Source organism: Doryrhamphus excisus, chromosome 16 (assembly GCF_030265055.1).
Source record: "Doryrhamphus excisus isolate RoL2022-K1 chromosome 16, RoL_Dexc_1.0, whole genome shotgun sequence".
Classification (NCBI taxonomy): domain Eukaryota; kingdom Metazoa; phylum Chordata; class Actinopteri; order Syngnathiformes; family Syngnathidae; genus Doryrhamphus; species Doryrhamphus excisus.
In genome coordinates this window covers 10,763,664-10,777,597 of record NC_080481.1, presented here as the reverse complement: position 1 = coordinate 10,777,597, position 13,934 = coordinate 10,763,664, and the positions used below count along the sequence as shown (strand labels likewise).

The following is a 13,934-nucleotide window of genomic DNA, read 5'->3' as shown; positions in this document are numbered from 1 at the left end:
AATTTACAATTGATTGAACACAGTGGACAAGTGGTTAGCACGTAGGCCACACAGCTCGGAGACCCAAGTTCAATTCCAGCCTCAGCCATCTCTGTGTGGAGTTTGCATGTTCTCCCCGTGCATGCGTGGGTTTCCTCCCACATTCCAAAAACATGCTAGGTTAATTGGCGACTCCAAATTGTCCATAGGTATGAATGTGAGTGTGAATGGTTGTTTGTCTATATGTGATATGTGATTGGCTGGCCACCAGTCCAGGGTGTACCCCGCCTCTTGCCGGAAGACAGCTGGGATAGGCTCCAGCATCCCCCGCGACCCTCGTGAGGATAAGCGATAGAAAATAAATGAATGAATGATTAGCGGTAGCTGGGGGGCGCACCCATATATATATAGTGATAAATACTACTATCCTAGTCCCAATACATCCACATACTGTATCATTACTTAAATCTGCGGCCTGCAAATGTTATTTTATTTGGATCTCTGCACATTCTAAAAACACAATTAAACAACACAAAAAAGGAAAAATATGAGTAATCCGTATACAGCCCTCGCTGGGAAAAAGTTAGAACACCCCAGATCTAGTGTATGACTTCCATTGGTATTAATGTCTTTGCTTGAGGTGATAAAAACACGCTGTCCTCATGACACCGGTTTAAACTTTCTGCTACGTGCGGCATGTTAGTGTGTGGTGAGTAATAGGCCGCCAGTAGGATCTGAAAATAAACAGGTTTTTACCGGATCCGCCCTATAAATATAGGTCAGATATCCTACACCTGAGGCCACGCTGAAACCTCACACCGGCTCGACGACAGGAGCACAAGGATAATGCCCTCCTTTATCACCGGAGATGAATGTTCACGTCGTGGTCTGGTGTTGTCACGGGGGCCGGAGAGCCCCTTTTTGATGCATGACGGCAGTGACAACAACCTCTGACAAAAGGTATGTTGTCTGCAAAAGCACCATACTTCAGAGGTGAGCTAACCAGGCGTAGGGTGAGAAAATAAACCAGGCCTTTTTATACAGCGCCACGTAACGGGGGAAGATTTATAGAGGGCAGGAGGCCTACGCTGTGTGAAAGTGACATAAAAGGAGGTCAAATGTCCATTCATGTTCCCAAAAGACGTTTTCACGCTCTCTAATTATTACTGGCATGAACTAATGATTGCTGAGGATGCTCCAAGCCCGGATCACAATGGAAACTGCTGTCATCCATATGTGCTATATTTAAGTCTGCACAGGATGTTATGTTGTTCTCACCATTATTAAATCACCACAAGACATTGTTGTGGTGTGAGGTAAGGGTAAAGCTCCAATAATATTCCGCATCAATCAGAATTAATTATTTTTTGTAATTGATGCAAGAGACATTTTCGGAATTCTGCTTAATTTTTCATCTCAATATAAAAATTCTGCCACATACCATAGACAGGTATCCAGGGTGCTACTGATACTGTCCTACTGATTCACATTAAGTTCGTTAGGACGGCATTGCGGGGGTTTGGGCTCGAGCAGTGCAGTGGAAAATGGGAATTACAAGAGCTACAGTGACATACGAAGCATGCAAACTCCACACAGAGATGGCCGAGTGTGGAATTGAACCCTGGTCTCCTAGCTGTGAGGTCTGTGCGCTAACCACTCGACCGCCATGCCACCCTGCAGTCTAACAATCAAGGAAAAAATATTTTTTTAGCCATATTATCACATGTATAAGGCACAGGGTTCAAAGAATCCAAAACTCCAAAAAATTCAAAATCCCAAATAAACACAAGTAATTGAGACGCCCATAAAAATGTCTTATTTTTTACATGACATTTTCATTCATTCATTTTCTACCGCTTTTCCTCACGAGGGTCGTGGGGGTGCTGGAGCCTATCCCAGCTGTCCTCGGGCGTGAGGCGGGGTACACCCTGGACCGGTCGCCAGCCAATCACAGGGCACATATAGACAAACAACCATTCACACTCACATTCATACCTATGGACAATTTGGAGTCGCCAATTAACCTAGCATGTTTTTGGAATGTGGGAGGAAAATGGAGTACCCGGAGAAAACCCACGCATGCACGGGGAGAACATGCTAACTCTACACAGAGATAGCCGAGGGTGGAATTGAACCCTTGTCTCCTAGCTGTGAGGTCTGCGCGCTTACATGACATTTTGATTCTTCAAAAGTTTTTACAATCAAAAAAAAAAACATGATTCTCTGCACCTTTTATGACATGTCTCTGTCCTGGCTGCTCAGTACAATATAGCAAAGTCAACATTGCCGTATTCCCTAGGAAGTGAGCTGAATTTAATATGTTAGAGATTAGATTGTGAAAGGGTTACTTACAACATTGCTTGTCAAATTGTGACACCCCACCCGGTGAAGGGTATGGTAAGTTTTCGGGGGGGGCGTGAGAGCAATAAATACGACCAAATTGTCAAGAAAGTTGACATAATCGTAACCTTATGTTTAACCTTAGAAGACCCACTATATTATCTTAGTGTGATTTCAGCTACAAATGATGGCATGGGTGTCGGGGTGGGGGGGGGGGGGGGGGGGCTCAGTGGCTATATTGAGCTGAACTGAAGGCCAATGACCTTCCTCACTCATCCGCAGTCCTGCTGAGGCGAGACAGAGGAGAGAAAAAAAAACGAGTTATTTCAGTGATTAAGGGTGCAAAGGGAGGTGAGCACAGGCCGCTGACTAATCACAGAGGCGTCGCACCCCCTTGTTGGCCCCCTCTGCACAACCGCAAGCCTAAGGCGACCCCATTTTCTCTAATGGACCGGAGTCTTGGGTTGGTACAGTTTGACAGAGGCTCCCCAAATGAGCTAGACTAATTGAACTGTCAGCCATGCAACCTGGTTTTCTTCTTACAGATGAAAGCAAAACTCGTGCGATAATTGAGTTGTCAAATCTATCGGAATCACTTCTTTACACACAGCCCCGATTGCCCTGGAGTGCTTCCTTGTGCTCGGATAAGCACTTTGTTTCACATTCGCTACCCTCTCGGAAAACCCCAGTGAGCTCATCGGCAGTTGCGTTAGCCGGGAGAAAACAGGAAGTGTTACCTCCCGGGAGCATTTGTGTCAACGTGTGAATGCTTGAGGTTTCATGGTCTTTTTTTGCCGCTTAAAGCAGAGCAACTTAATTCAATTACTGATTTTACACCAACCACATAATCTCCTCTTAATACACCACCCATTAAAGTCACTTATTCTGAACTCTTATTATATTCCAATATGTCTTTGACTGCAACCAGCTTGAAAAAGCAGCCACTGCATTCTCATGTCAAATGAGGCTTGCCTTGCCGTAATGTCTATAATTCACAGACACCGCTTACCTTCTGCCAAGGTCACACTTAACAACTGATGTCAGTAGAATTCCACTGAATAGGACCTTGCAACTCCCAAAAAGAGAAACTTTAGGAGAAAAAGAAGTCAAATCCTTGGTAGAGAGCGACGGCGAAGCGTGGAGGCCAGCTCCAGCAGCGTGTTCCTCAGCAGTGAGGCCCTGGCATCCAGTGACAGCTGATTTTATTTTAGAAGCCCCCTTCGTAAAAAATAGGATGGTCTTACAGGATAGGATTGGTGCATGCGCCTTTGGCCTTTTTTTAGTATCGAGTATCGAGGTACCCAGCATGCCGGTTACCTTATGTCACAGACGTGTTATGGATGCAGACGTTACATACTGTCAGTTGTTACTAAGGAAAGTAGCGGGTAGAACATCAACACACAAGTTTTGATGGGCAATCAATGGTGAACAACTTATTTGTTAGAGTTTTTAACATTGGAGTAGAAACATTAATGTGTCAGATGGTTGAAATGACAGCATAAAAAATTGTTTACAATCTTGTCACTATTATTAGAGCTCTCTAGACATAAAATAACACCCCTATAGTCACCTGTACATTCATAATACCCAATATAGCAGATATTATAACACACAAAAAGGTGTGTAAGGCATAAATAACAGTCATGCTCCCATGTGTTGCTGTAAATATACTCCCGTGATAGAGGAATCGTGTGTGGAGGGGGGGGGGGGGGGGGGGGGGCAGGATGTGACGTCGGGGGTTCAGAGTTGGGTTTTAGCTTGGGTTTTAGCTTTTAGCTTGGATGGGTTACAGCCTCAACAGCAGATGTTACATACTGTCAGTGGTCACTAAGGAAAGTAGCGGGTAGAACATCAACACACAAGTTTTGATGGGCAATTAATGGTGAACAACTTATTTGTTAGAGTTTTTATCATTACAGTAGAAACAATGTTTCAGATGGTTGAAATGACAGCATAAAAAAATTGTTTACAATCTTGTAACTATTATTAGAGCCCTCTAGACATAAAATAACACCCCTATAGTCACCTGTACATTTATAATACCCAATATAGCAGATATTATAACACACAAAAGGGTGTGTAAGGCATAAACAACAGTCATGCTCCCGTGATAAAGGAGTCGTTTGGGGGGGGGGGGGGGGGGGGCAGGATGTGACGTCGGGGTTCAGAGTTGGGTTTTAGCTTGGATGCGTTATAGCCTCAACAGTAGTCCGTGTTTTGGGTTTTTTTTATGAGGCATTATTGTGCCTATTAATATAATTAGATAAGATAATTCAAACCTTTGTGTCTTACCAAACATGACAGTAACAATTCTGACACCTAGTGACCGGTGTGGAATACTACATATAACAGAATCTTTGAATGCGTCTTCTGATTTGTATTTTTGTTCATTTAGCCATTTTTATGTTTGAAAATGTGTAAAAAAATGTAAATCCTGCTTAAATATGCTTTTTTTTCCATTTCCTCCACTTATGGTAATTCATTGCTTTATAAAATGGCGGCTGGTATTTTCAGGTAGTACTAAAATGATAAGGCCTTCCAACATATGCCCCAGACACAGCAGCAGATCATAACAGATTTCTTACCTCTTCTTCTCCTATAAGTCTTTCATCCCTTCTGTGAACAAACATAGCCGTACACCACGAGCAAGGATCCTTCCGTAAACCACTGAACTCAGACCAAAGCCTTTCTTTCATTCTCTCTGCTGCTCTTTCCTTCCTCACAATACAAGACTGAATCCATTTCACATGAATTATTCATGTCTATTTTCTCTGATATTAACCGTGATCATTGGTGTTTACTGACTTGAGCCCACCCCGTGAGCTGCTGTTGGCAGCCCATTGACCACAGAAAAGTGTGGTTATCGGCCTTGAGGAGAAGCTGCATTCGACTGATAATCCCACTGAAATTGCGCATGGATTTCCTGTTCCCAAAGTGGAAAGCAAACACTCCCACAGAATACTTAATGAGAGACTTAGTAGAAATAAAAGGAATAACGATTTCATTTTATTTTCACCACATAAGGCATACTAATGTATATGGGAATTGTAACATACTTTTAGTCAATATTCAATAGATCAGGGGTGTCCAAACTGCACCCCAGGGGCCATTTATGGCACACCTAGTAAAGTGATAACTGAAACTGATCAAAATGTTCGGGAAGAAATATCCTAATGTAAACCAAAACATAGAGTACTAGCGGTTTCCCATCCCAATCAGTGGCTCTACCCACGTTTTTTAAACATTGGTAGTGCCATAAAACACATTACCGATGCTGTAGAACGCTATAATGCTAACACTATTTACCATTGTTACCATGAATGGATGTTAAAAGCGGATATTTTAAAAAGATATATCGCCGTTTATTATCGACTCCAATACCGTTTATCAACTTCTATAAAGTTGAGTTCGTAGCTAGCGGCACAAACCGGAAGTGACACCCACACCGGAGTGGGTGTGCTTGGTGACGGGCCGGGGTGGAATACATTAAAACAGACCGTTTTCGCAGGAAGCACGGAATCCAAAGAAATACAGCTGAATAGGTGCAGATTCTGGAAGAACTAGAAAGCTTTCTGTGCTGGTTATATTATGCAAAGAGCATGTCTGATATGCAATATTTTTCCAACTGAAAAGGTTTGCCGAGTGCCGAGCTTCAGGACAAATGTAAGCATTTGAGATGCTGACCTCAGCGATGGCGAATGGATATATTGGCGGGAATGTCAACAAATAGAAGGACTTTAGCATGTCCGTACATGAAAATAAAGAGGACGTTAATAAAGGGAAGGCAATACCGGAGTAATATGCTCTCTTTTATGACAAATTAGGTTAGGCTAGGTTAGCCACATAATAAGCCATGTACTTGTACGTAGGCCTATAAACCGAAGAATTATTCTGTTCATGGCAGGCTTGGTCCATCAAATCACCCTGTGGAGCGTGAGTGACACAAGTAGAAGCAAACAAGGGCTTAGGGAGCGCAGTAGCAGGGAGATTTAATGTAAGCTTTGCATCTGTTTAAAGTGCAGTTACTACGCTGCTGTGCTTTATTTAAACTTGACAGCTTTGTGGGAAACGGACCCTGACGATTCCCCCCTCTCCAAAGCCCACTCTGGCTCCTCCCAAACCTCCCCTGTCACCAGTGGCGGTCATCTGACCCTGCAGATTGTGAGACGCTAGTGATAACCTGTCAGCAAAAACAAAAGCTCTTGTTTTTTTTTTTCCGGTTTGTACATAGGTGCAGCTAATTCATGGCTAAATTTCAAATCTTGTGATATTTACTTTTCTACTAAACTACTACAAATTGTTTAAAAACTGTGCCCCTTGCGATTCAGTGAGGAAATGGTAGCTCTTTCTTTGGCAGGAGCCATTCACGAGTTATGTGTCATCTTACTGAGAACAACGCTAAATTCATCACACAGCAACATGAAACATGAAAATATACAAACAAATACCAATACAAGTTTAAAATACAAAAAAACATTGTAAAGTTTTCCCATAATGCATTGTGTCTGAACAAGGGGGTGCTGAAATGACATCAGCCTCCCTGTGGGATCTGGGTTCCGAGCATCTTTTGGCTCTTTCTCATTGACAGGAAGCATTGCAACGCCATCCATCTATGTTGCTTGTCCTCCGATGAACTGCTCTTCTTATTTTAAACTCATATTGGTACATGTCATGTGTATTTCCTAGGTACCTTTTCAGTGTTAAGTTGCTGTGTGATGAGTTTAATTACATTTGTAAGACGAAACTATGAGTCGCACTGTAATATTGAGTTATGACCTCCTGTAAATGCTCATGGTTGGCACCTGTCAAATAAATAACTATCTTGTCCTCACAGATGTATTTCTAACAGTCTAATAGAGGTGGGCGGATTGATGCAAATATTGATAATATTGATCTCAACATTGGTATCAATATTGATCGATCAGCATCAGTCAACCTTCATTGACAATACATACAATGTTTTGAGTTATTTTAACATTCTTAAATATAATAAGTGTAAAAAAAATCATCCAGGGCGGCACGGCGGTCGAGTGGTTAGCACGTAGACCTCACAGCTAGGAGACCAGGGTTCAATTCCACCCTCGGCCATCTCTGTGTGGAGTTTGCATGTTCTCCCCGTGCATGCGTGGGTTTTCTCCGGGGACTCCGGTTTCCTCCCACATTCCAAAAACATGCTAGGTTAATTAGCGACTCCAAATTGTCCATAGGTATGAATGTGAGTGTGAATGGTTGTTTGTCTACATGTGCCCTGTGATTGGCTGGCCACCAGTCCAGGGTGTACCCCGCCTCTTGCCCGAAGACAGCTGGGATAGCTCCCCCCCCCCCCTCCCCCCGCGACCCTTGTGAGGAAAAAGCGGTAGAAAATGAATGAATGCATGAATGAATATTGTTGAAGGTGTTCCTGTTGGAATAAGTGTTTTAAAAAAATATTGAAATTAAAATTGAAATTGTGATTGCACAACATAGCAACATCTGTTTTCTATTTTCTCCTCACATAGATCAAGTTGTGGTCAATTTCCTCAAAGAAAATTGCTCCCCTGCCCTCCCTTCAGGACTGTGCAAGTTAGGTGTCCACACCATTATCGCAGTCAGCTGAAAACAAACTGGAGGTGCCTTCGTCGGTATTGCTATCACAGTCAGGAGGTCCACTATCTAGAACACACGGTTATCTAGCAAGAGCCAAGTTTCCCTATTAAAAATGTGCCAGGAAGACTTATCTGGCGAGAACAATCTAGTGTTCCCAAGCTGCCTTCTGTCACGTTCTACGGCCGGGCTTGTTAGTTGGAGGGACCGGTGTGGAACACTAGGCCTCCTCTTCTCCTCTCATACATCACACACACACACACACACACACACAGCCAATTGGAAATACTTACAAAAAGTGTCATCCTGAGATAAGGCCATTGTTTTTTCTTTTGCTTGATCAGGCAAGGTAAGATTTCTGGATGTCACTCGCTTGGATGGTGATGCATGGACGCTTGTCAGCTCCTGGCCACAGAGAAAACAAGAGAGGGAGAGTTGTCACAACACAACACCTGCGCTTTTGCAATGTGGCAAATTAGAGGTGGCACTTCAGGTTAGAGACACCAGCTGGCTGTGCACAGATGTTAAATGTACATGTCGCAAAATGTCATAAAAGTGAAATGAAGTTTCATTTCCTGGGGTACACAGAAAGGCCCCAAGAATGCAGTTACTATGAAAGAAAAGACCACAGATAGCAAATCAGACCATTGCTGATTTATAACTCTTAAAAGATGGTGAACAACTGATAATGACTCTTGTGTGTTTTTTTAAGTATCTCTGAAAAGTCAGACATATTTTATCTCATCTGATTGCAACTCTATTTGCATATTTTAAGTAGGGTTAGTACAGTGGTTTTGTGTGGTTCTATTGTTTACACGTGGGTAATTACTATTGTAATCGTAATGTTTATTATTATTATTCTGCGAACTGAGAGCGATTTTGAGGGCCTTAACATGCCCGAAAACTCACCAAATTTGGCAAGCCCATAATGTCTGGCAAAAAATTGTATATTTTATGTGTTTCAAATATAATGTTCCAAAATTGACTCTCTAGCGCCACCTAGAAATTAAAAAAAATTAGTCCCCGCCACCAGTTTCACCGATAACGTTTCAACGAAACTTGGTGGATACGTCTATCATGACAGGATGCACCAAAAAGTCTCAAGAACCCATATTGCAAAACGAACAGGAAGTCGGCCATTTTTGATGACGGTGGTGATTTTCGGGCCAGAAGTAGGGGTCGTAGGCGTCGCAAATTTTTTATGGCGGTTTGAGACGTCGGACGGGACGTGACCGCATACCCGCCTTGCCACCAGTGTTGCCCCCACTCCTGGCAGAAAATTGTAAGTGCAGTAACTCCCTTACGCCTTATCCGATCTCCCCGGCTTTTTGTACGGCATGTCCACGCACCTGTCCACTCGCCATTACTTCAGAAGCGCTTGTAATTATACATTGATCAACTTTACTTAAAGATTTGTCAGATCAACCCGTGTAGATGTTCGGACTTTTCCAAGCTGTTCTATTGACCCTCATTGCATTTGGCTAAGCTAACTACTTTCAAGCACAGTTTCAATTTCACACATAAAAGAGATCAGTGTTGCTCTCACTAAACGTAACCTCAAATGCTCATTCAATCCTTCCATTACAGATTTAAAATTGTTTTATGCATGCAAAACTATGATTGTAAAAGTATAAAATTGTGTTAGCATGTTTTTTAGAGTCAACTGCTGATGACGTCATAGATGTCAGGTAGCCCACTAGCGTTTTCCAGTTGCCATTTTGTTTAGCTTGCTAATAGGATGCTAACAAGGAAGGATGTTTTGTGTTTAAAAAACATACATTAAGACCACAGTTGGACTGATGTAGTGTATTAACACAGCAAGACACTCGCCATATTGTATGCTAACCAGATAATCTAAGCAAAACAAGGCAAAATTGTGCCATAAAACATGAACCAAAAAACATGCTAACCGGGGTGGATGCTAACCAAAGTTGCACTGTACTGCAAAGTGCGATGTAAGTTATAGAAAAAGTTCCATATGTATTTCGGTAATGGAAGTGGTTTTATTTTATAAAATATTAAATGAATAGAGTTAAACATAACAAAACAAGTTCAAGACTCTTCTTCCTCACCTGCTTGTATTGTTTGAATTCACTCATTTTGGTGCATTGTCTGATTTCCTTGCTCAAAATTTGATTCCACATACTGAAATACTGTGGGTTACCGTGGGGAAAATAAATGGAATATTCAGACGGTTAATTGACCATGACTTATCTCCCAGGTTGAGGATAAAAAAAAGCTTCACCGTCATCTTTGCCGTCGGTTTGAAACCACTCAAGTCATTGCTCAAGTCATTTTGGTGTGTGCTCAGACACTTGAAAAGATCCTGTTGCTTATTATTTTGCTGCCAGTACGCTAGCTGTGTGTGACTCCGACTGATTCCTCCTGAGATGTGATACTGTAGTGGATTACACATATTAATGGAAGATGGGAAACCAATTGCTTTCATTCCAAATTGCATCGTCACAATCTGAAAGCGAAACTTGGCAATAATTTTTAGATGGCGGATATAATGAGCTAGCAATCTTCTTGCTGCGTGGAGCATGTAGTCATCCCTAATGTGGGAGAAACCGACACCGATATAATAATATGAGCTAATAATATTGGCCGGCCGATATTATCTGACACCCCTAGTAACGAGTAAGTGATATTACATGCAAAACTCATAAAAGCATAAAAGAGGAAACCTTCATTCTTCCAACAAGAGGGTAGATGGATTTCTTTGTGCGCCATGTTTTTTTAGCTCACCCTCGAGGGTCAAGCACCAAATAATTAGTCATTATGACTCTTTTTAAATGACAAATTTACACAAAATGATGTTGTACTCTCCATAATTATGAGCTGATCATTTCCTGTTTGTTATTATTATCCATAATGCTCTTTTAAGAGAAAAACAAATAACATTTTCCAAGCATTAGTTCACATTTTGCTGCATGGCGGACAAGTGGTTAGCACGCAGGCCTCACAGCTAGGAGACCAAAGTTCAATTCCACCCTCGGCCATCTCTGTGTGGAGTTTGTATGTTCTCCCTGTGCATGCATGGGTTTTCCTCCCACATTCCAAAAACATGCTAGGTTAATTAGCGACTCCAAATTGTCCATAGGTATGAATAGGAGTGTGAATGGTTGTTTGTCTATATGTGCCCTGTGATTGGCTGGCGACCAGTCCAGGGTGTACCCCGCCTCTCGCCCGAAGACAGCTGGGATAGGCTCCAGCACCCCTGCGACATAAAATAAAAATACCCACACTATGTGAGTGGAGATCTGCTTTGTAAACAAAGTACAATGAAATGTTACCGTCGTATAAATAAAACCCCAAAACACCTCTCCTTTCATTTAGTCGTTTTATACTGTAGCTCCAATAGTGATGACAGTTGGATACCCCTCATCTGTGACGAGAGTGTGCATTGTTTAATTGAGAGTCTAACATTGCAAAAGTAAGACAGACTCAGATTGGAATCCATGTGATCAAAGGCAGCTCTGTGGCACACGAACACCAACTCAGTATTCCTGACAATGCTAATCATCTACACATGCAAGCACTAACAATGTTGAGGTAAATATGGATCAGCATTCAAGTGTCTGCCCAAAGAGCACTTAGGTGAATTTGAATTGGAGGCACTCTCATTGAAATTAATTCCATCCATCCACTTTCCTCATGAGGGCCTTGGGGGGTATGCTGGAGCCTATCCCAGCTGACTTCCACTGATACAATATAAATAACCATTCACACTCATATTCATACATATGGACAATTTAGACATGCATATTTTTGGAATGCAGGAGGAAAACGGAGTACCTGGAGAAAACCCACACATGCATTGGGAGAACACGCCAAACACAAAAAGGGCGAACATGCTACATGCATTAAGTCGCTATCCTTGGTGGAATGTTTTTTCATCTGCAAGCATTTTGTCAGAACTTAGAAGTCTGCCTGCACAACATGTTTTCCCATTTGCAAATCCTGTATATGCGTGTTTGTGTGTTTGCAAATGTATGGGTGTTTGTTTTATGCAAATGATGTTTTCCCCGTAGCGGTCTTTGAATTGCATCTTGCAGGGCGTCATCAGAGAGTCTCTACAGTCACGCAATGCACACTGTGCCCATAGCAAAATTATACAATTATTAGGTGTCAGACAATAATAAAATGTTGTCCTCAAATTTACATTTTGCATTCTATAAAACATGGATTTTAATCTGCATTCTCTCTAAGAATAGTCCCTTCTCTTAGACACTTATACTGTATCCACTATGGCGAGTTCGTAATCTCTCCCTTTCTGTCACCGTCATGCTGCCTCTCTCTGTAATGGTACTCACATCGAATGAAGCCGAACTCAATGAGCTGCACCAAGCACTGTCACATCCTCTAAACTGGCTGTGCAGCGCTCCATGTTGCACAAAATATGTCTTTGGACTTCCCTACAGAGGGAATATAACCGAGAACACATAAATACTACTGTATATTGTCAAGTTTCTTCTACTTCTAAAGTCTGTATTGTTCTTCTTATACGTAGAAGTGTAAAACTAAGTTGACCACTGTTAAACGGGACCTCATTCATTCATTCATTTTCTACCGCTTTTCCACACGACGGTCGCAGGGGGTGCTGGAGCCTATCCCAGCTGTCTTCGGGCGAGAGGCGGGGTACACCCTGGACTGGTCGCCAGCTAATCACAGGGCACATATAGACAAACAACCATTCACACTCACATTCATACCTATGGACAATTTGGAGTCACCAATTAACCTAGCATGTTTTTGGAATGTGGGAGGAAACCGGAGTACCCGGAGAAAACCCACGCATGCACGGGGAGAACATGCAAACAAACCCGAGGGTGGAATTGAACCCTGGTCTCCTAGCTGTGAGGTCTGCGCGCTAACCACTAGACCGCCGTGCCGCCCCCGAACTTAGTATATTGCATTTGATATTCGATCAAGTCGCTCTCAAATGGTTTCTTTATTCTATATTGTCTAAATTAGAAAGTGGGGTTCGGCAGTAGTCCGGAAGTCTTCGGGAACGCTTTGGGGTGTGACTAGAGGCGGGCGGTGGGTGGAATAAATTTACCTATGGACAATTTGGAGTGGCCAATTAACCTAGCATGATTTTGGAATGTGGGAGGAAACCGGAGTACCCGGAGAAAACCCACGCATGCACAGGGACAACATGCAAACTCCACACAGAGATGGCCGAGGGTGGAATTGAACCCTGATCTCCTAGCTGTGAGGTCTGCGTGCTAACCACTCGACCGCCGTGCCGTAAACGGGACCTCATTTAGTCCATTTATTTCTCTGTTACCTTATTACATCCCTATACCACTTCACCAAAGAAGAACAATTCCAGCTCCTGTGAAGTTGGAAATAGAATGAATTAGATTACCTGGTACTGGAAAACAATAACTGTGTTATAGGTGGGTGTGCCATATTAAACCATAAAGCTTTAAATGCGCATACATTTATGTGCTTACTTCAGGGGCATTCTACTTGACAGGTTCTGTTGCATTAAAGACTATAAATACTATACCGGACTTTTTACTAATTATATGATTAATTTTATGCATTAGTAGCATCAACAGTGCAATTGTTTTGTTTATTTCCTGTTTCCTGAGGTCATACAACGTTCAACCAAATTTTGGCAGCAGCGGGGTGGAACACACCAAAATTTGGCAAACATGAACATCACATAACGCAAATAATAACTCAGCAAACCTCATGAGACTTCAACGTACAGTATATTATGAAGCTCCTGCCCAGTGAGCATTTAAAGCAGGGGTCTCAAACACGCGGCCCGCGGGCCACACTAGTTTGAGGCCCCCGCCTTGATATGAAAGTTTAATGCCCGCGCAAGTTTGATATGGATGCTGTATGGTATCATGTACCCAGAAAAAATGATTACGTTTGATTAATGTTCATGTTAAAGGTTAAATAACTGTTAATAGTTATCCTCCCTATCCGTGTGGAAGTGGTAAGTTTTTGGCTATTTAAGTTTAAAGGAAATAACTTGAAGGCTACCGTTTAGGTCGCTAGCTCTCTAGTTT

At 42.3% G+C, this 13,934-nt stretch overlaps 1 protein-coding gene across 3 annotated transcripts in view; it reads right to left on the bottom strand.

The window, feature by feature from the left end:
* The window catches only part of xirp2a (xin actin binding repeat containing 2a), a 59,816-nt gene that overhangs the window by 25,302 nt on the left and 20,580 nt on the right, over positions 1–13,934 (bottom strand). For 2 of the 3 annotated variants that reach the window (XM_058051732.1, XM_058051731.1), the window contains exon 2: positions 8,196–8,307. In XM_058051732.1, coding sequence (XP_057907715.1) covers positions 8,196–8,307 — 112 coding nt within the window. Of the gene's footprint in view, positions 1–3,328; positions 3,479–8,195; positions 8,308–13,934 lie in introns of those variants that run through there. The other variant, XM_058051733.1, reaches the window with a different exon arrangement.